Genomic DNA, 5971 nt, shown 5'->3' with positions numbered 1-5971 from the left:
TGGCGATTTTAAGATCTGGTGATGTAATCCATTTCTGGGAAAGAATTTGTAATACAATAGATTTTCTATAAAAGTTATCAAATCTGAACTCTCATCTATATTTCACATTGCACTCGTAAGATTAGATCGAAAAAATCGAGGTTCTGAACTATTTAATGTACACGGATACCCTGAACAGTGTTACAATATTTTAAAATTTTTATGTAGGTGTCCCCCTCCCCACCAAAAATAATAGTAATAATAATAGGAGTCCAGACAAATAATTGAGGATTTAGAAGTCATGTATTTTCTTTACCCAAATTACCTCTATATGTAATTGTCTAAACTTGTATTTCAAATTTTGTATTTTTATTTTGACCTTCCATTTGTATTATATATATATATATATATATATATTTTAGATGACATTTACAACTTTCATTTCTGCACACACATATTGTTTACATTAAGAGACATTTTTTACTAGTATTTGTAGCTATTTTAGTATGACTAAAAAAGTTGTCTTTAGGATGATAGTTGGTTTTTTTTTTTTTAAGTACTACTATTAGCATCCCATCAATTATTTTAGACCCCTCATTTCTTTGCCCCCCACTTATAAATTCTAATACCCTTAAAATTTCTTTTCTCCTCCCAAATAATATCAAAATTATCCTTATGAAAACATTCAACCCATTCAATTGAATACACACCCCTACACTCCAAAAAGCATCTCTCCCAAAAACTCTAAAAAAAACCCACGAAGGTGATTATTACTTCATCTCTACATACTTATTCATGACCTAAGAAAATAAATGTTCGGTTATTTGTTCCCGAACAAATAAACAATGTTCAGGTTTGTGTTCTCGAATTTTTGTCATATGTCCAGGAGTTTAGTCCCCGAAAAAATGACGAACAATTTTTATTATTTTTGCCACTTTTTTTTTTTTTTTTTAAGAAACTTATCTTTATAAGGCCAATCTCTTTTCAGCAAAGAACACCATCAACGCTATAAACCTCCTCTGAGCTTTTATTATTGTATTCCTCTTGTCTTATAGAATTATAGTTGTTGGAAAAACTTCCACTCGTTGTCATTGTCATTGTCGGAGAAGTGTAGGTAATCAAATGGTTGACATCGTTACCATCGAAATATTGTCGCTAAAAGGTTTTCATGGTTTTGAGGGTGTGTAGGTTTTGAAGGTGAGATTTGGAGAAGATGGATGGGTGTTGATAGAGATGGGTGTTCTCATAAACCGTAACTCATGATGTAATGTGTGTGTGGGCTTAATTGTGAGATGGGGTGTCCTAAAATTATTGATATCATTTTTAGTAATTTCATTTGAGGTTATTATTGTAATAAAAAAAATAGGACTGCTAAAGGCCCCTACCTTTTTACTTTGGACCCCTCTTTTAATATTTTTTTTTATTATAATTTTGTCTTAACATCAAATATTAATTTTGTCCTCATCCTATCCTCTCAAGTCTAACCCTAACCCTAATTTTGTCCTCATCCTATCCTCTCAAGTCCTCATCCTATCCTCTCAAGTTTAACATCAAATATTAATTTTTTCCAGCAACCACAACTCCATGAGACGAGAGGAGTACAACAATAAAAACTCAGAGGAGGTTCGTAGTTTTGATGGTGTTCTTAACTCAGAAGAGATTAGCCTTGTAAGAGTAAGTTTCTTGAAAAAAAATGACATAAATAATAAAAACTATGTCATTTTTTTGGGGACTGAACTATCGAATATATGATCGAAATTTGAGAACACATGCCCGGACATTATTTATTTGTTCAGGAACAAGTAACTGAACAATATTAATGAACCTTTTCAAACTTTAAAATCACAAAACCTAAGATAAGGAACAAGAATTTAAACTGTCAAAGAATCCAAAGAAACCCACCTGAAATATCACAAATCTAAATTCGTGGAGATCGCAGAACCACGAAAGGAGAATTTTGAATCAATAACAAAAAAACGCTACATTTATTTTTCTCAAGTCATGAACAAGTATGTGGAGATGGAGTAATAATCACCTTCATGGGTTTTTTTAATTATGGTTTTTGAGAGAGAGGTTTTTTGGGTTGTGGGAGTGTAGGGGTGTGTATTCAATTGAATAGATATAATATTTTTGCAAGGATAATTTTGGTATTATTTGAGAAGAAAAAAGAAATTTTAAAGGTTTTAGAATTTATAAGCGAGGGGTCCAAAGAAATTAGGGGTCTAAAATAATTGACGAGGTGCTAATAGCAGCACTCGAAATTAAATATGTGTAATTAAATCAAAATATTTTCAAGGTTCATAATTTTTATAATGAATTTTAAATATTTGAGAGTAATTATATATGGTATGAATAATATAGTAATACAGTAAAAAGTATGTTTTAATTTTTTTTAAAGGAAATAGAATTCAATGGAAGATGATTAGGTTGGAAAGATATGAAATATATATTTTTTTATCTTTTCTTTTGAAAATTATAAATTAAGAAATTATTCACTGTGTTTGGTTTGAGTTTTCTGGATTAAGTTTTTTGAAAACTGAGTTTTTTTATTTTCGTTTTTTTTTTTGTTTTTAGTGAATATTTTTAAAATTTTAAACATTTTTTTTTACTTTTTTAGATGCACCTAACTTAGATGTGTCTAAAAAGTAAAAAAATTGTGAAAAAATATTTTAAAAAATTAAGAAATACATAAAAATACAAAAAATGTACTAAATTCTTGTATTTTTTTGTATTTTTGGTAATTAGTGAATTTTTAAAAGATTTTTTTTATAATTTTTTTACTTTTTAGGTGTATTTATGTTAGGTGTGTCTAAAAAGTAAAAAAATTGTATAAAATATTTAAAAAATTCAGTAAAAACAAAAAAATATGAAAAAGAAGAGTGTAAAATTTTCTGAAAACTGTTTTTAAAAAATGGGAACCAATCAAAGTGATTAATATTTTAAAAACTATTACTTTAATGGATTAGCCAATACTTCTTTTTAAATTTATTTTGTAAGTCAATAAATCTACCAATTTATTATGAGATTTTGGAACTCTCAAAATGCTCCTTGTAAAAATCCTCTTTTGCTTAGGATTGTTTTGATAAATAAGTTAAAAGTTGATTTTTTTAATTTTTTTTTTTAAAAATGTATAGAAAAAAGTAAAGAGTTAACTTGATTCAAAAAAGTCAAAAAAACTAATAAATAAATAAAACAAAATTGCCAAAATGAGCCTCATATATATAATATTACAGACCGCTAAAAAACATAACCCCCCCCCAACTCATACTCACCTGTATTGGTTCAAAAAAAAAAAATACATAATTAATCCACATCATTTTGGGAGTTACGAGGGTCCCAACTTTGAGTCCGGATTCTCGGCCGCCCTTCTCGGCGGCCGTCCCAGCAGCCCCCCAAAACGACGTCGTTTTGGGAGTTTTTTTGATTTTTTTTTTTTTTTTTCTTTCTTCTTCGTCGTTGCAACGAACCAGAGGGGAGGGGGAGGGGAAGAAGAGAGAGAGGGGGAGGGGAGGGGAGGGGAGAGCCGGACTGGAGGGGGCCTTATTCACCGGGGGAGAAGGAGGAGGAGGAGAAGGCGGAGGCGGGCCGGAGCCGAGGCGACGATCGGACGGCTGGACGACCTGCGACGGCGGAGGCGAGGCGAGGCGACGACCTGCGACGGCGGAGGCGAGGCGAGCCGACGACCTGCGACGGCGAGGCGAGGCGACCTGCGACGACCGGACCCCCTCCCCTCCCCTTCCTCTCTCTTTTCTTCCCCTCTCCTCCCCTCCCCTCCCTCTCTCTCTTCCCTCTCCTCTGGTTCGTTGCAACGAGGACGAAGGAAAGAAAAAAAAAAAAAAAAAAATACGAAAAAACCCCCAAAACGACGTCGTTTTGGGGGGCTGCTGGGAACGGCCGCCGAAATGGGCGGCCGAGGATCCTGATTCCCCAACTTTTGGGGTATATAGATTAGAGTGTTTTTGCGAAGCACTCGATAATTTTCCCTTCCTCGAAGCCAACGAATCCGGATCTGAAATGAACAAGTCACAATATCAGCCGTAGGATAAAGAAATCCCTAAAAATCCAACCGTTCATCCCTCACCCTCTCCACGTACTAAAGCAACACTTCCATCTGAAGCCGACACGAAGGCGTTTTCACAATGAGAATAGTTATCTGGACTTAGTCACGTGACATTCACGTGCGGTTCTTCTTCCTTAATCTTCTTCAACCAACGAACACCCCCATCAACCCAAACAAAGAAGATAACAACAACATCAATCATCATTATCCACATTTTCTAGGGTTTTTAGGGTTTCAATTCAAAACACTCCAAATAAATTAAATTTAATTCGAATTTCAATCACCCTAACGCTCTGATTTTCATCTGGATCGACAATCCATGGCTTGAATTTCAATTTCCGAATCATTGAGGTCGTTAATCGAAGATTTTAAGGTTTTTTTTTTTTTGGTAGTGAAATCATGACTGTTGATTAGATCATAGAACGGTGTAAGATCATGGACCAGTCTCAGATGCTGAATCGAAGCTTCGGACATTGGCCACCGCTGGCGCCGCCGCCTCCGCCACACGACGATCCATTGAAATTTAAGTTTTTTCAGAGACCGAATTTCGGATCTACGAAGCTTGGTCGAAGCAATTGGAGAGGCAAGAATCCCGAAAAACGCAACGAAATGCACTGGAAAGACCCTCTCGGAGTCGGAAACATCTACAAACCACCGAATCTGAACGATTTACAGTCTCAGAATCGTCTCAAAGCTCGTCGATTCTACCCTAAGAAGAAATTCAACAACCGTTTCGCTCCGTTCGCTCCTCGGAACACGACGTCGTTCATAATCCGTGCGAAGAAGTCCGGCGGAATCGCTTCCTTGGTCTCGCCATGTCCGGTGACTCCGGCGATTCTTCCGTCCCCGATTTTCTCGCCGTCGAGGGAGGTTTTGGTCGATATGGCGAAGGAAGAGTGGGGTGTGGATGGTTATGGTTCGATGAAGGGCTTGATTCGTCTCCGTTCATCGCAAGATCATGAGGCGGAGGAAGAAGAAGAAATTGGAGGAGGATCGAGTGATAGTGATGTTGAAGAGCATGTTGAGGTGGAGAGGAGGTTAGATCACGATTTGAGTCGATTCGAGATGATATATCCGAATGGTGGGGATGATCAGACTAATCTGTTGGAGAATAGGGTTGATGATCAGTACACTCATATAGCTCAATTGGAGGAAGAGAATTTGACTTTGAAGGAGAGGATTTTCTTGATGGAGAGAGAATTAGGGGATTTGAGAAAGAGGGTTCAATGCTTGGAGACCAACAATGACGGTGGGCAAGCCACGAATAACAAAGATGAGGCGTCAGAGAATTGGTCGGAGAACCAGACGGGCGGTGATATTTGCTCGGAGAAGAGTACTGGCGACGGCGACGGTGATGGTGTGTGAAGGTGATATATCTTTAACTTGATGATGGATCGCTTTGGGGAAATTGTTAGAAAGTTTGTTGTTATTAGTGCAAATTCTTGTACATATGTTGTGTAGGTTGTGGTAGTTCTTGTTGTAGTTACTTTGTTCATGTTAATCTGACTATGGGCTAATATGAAGTAGATGACTGTTTTCTTGATTATGATTAGTGATAAAATTGCAGTGCCTTTTTACTAATGGGATTTGATGGTAGTTTTAAAATGCAGCAGATGCTGGTGATTGGCTTCATTAAATGTCATTTGATTCTTCAAATGCCCACTTGAAGAATCACAATTTGAATTGGTTGAGGAATTTGAAGCTGAGAGAATTAGGATTTGTGTGAAATGGATGAGTCATTGCAATCTTTTATGAATTAATTTGCATTGAGAGGTGGATTTAGTGATTGTCAATGGTTTTGAGATTGATGGTTTCGTGAATGTTGCTGCAAATCATCTTGAATGCAGGGCAAATGGATTTGAAGGAAAGCGATTTGAAGTATTGTTAGGGCATCATGTCATCTTGCTTTGCTCGTCTCTTCGTAGATAAAAT

At 36.2% G+C, this 5971-nt stretch overlaps 1 protein-coding gene across 1 annotated transcript; it reads left to right on the top strand.

Moving 5' to 3' along the window:
- The first annotated feature begins 4103 nt into the window (after positions 1 to 4103).
- On the top strand, positions 4104 to 5585 carry LOC114267695 (uncharacterized). Its single transcript, XM_028208742.2, has one exon. The coding sequence runs from the start codon at positions 4475 to 4477 to the stop codon at positions 5402 to 5404; it is 930 nt and encodes a 309-aa protein (XP_028064543.2). The 5' UTR covers positions 4104 to 4474; the 3' UTR covers positions 5405 to 5585.
- The last annotated feature ends 386 nt before the right edge of the window (positions 5586 to 5971 follow it).

Source organism: Camellia sinensis, chromosome 2, assembly GCF_055761805.1.
Source record: "Camellia sinensis isolate YWXY chromosome 2, ASM5576180v1, whole genome shotgun sequence".
NCBI lineage: Eukaryota > Viridiplantae > Streptophyta > Magnoliopsida > Ericales > Theaceae > Camellia > Camellia sinensis.
This window is presented reverse-complemented; position numbering and strand designations above follow the sequence as displayed.

Bases quoted from the DNA above. Each gene is read 5' to 3' on its own strand.
- LOC114267695 (XM_028208742.2), top strand. From the start codon at position 4,475: ATGGACCAGTCTCAGATGCTGAATCGAAGCTTCGGACATTGGCCACCG.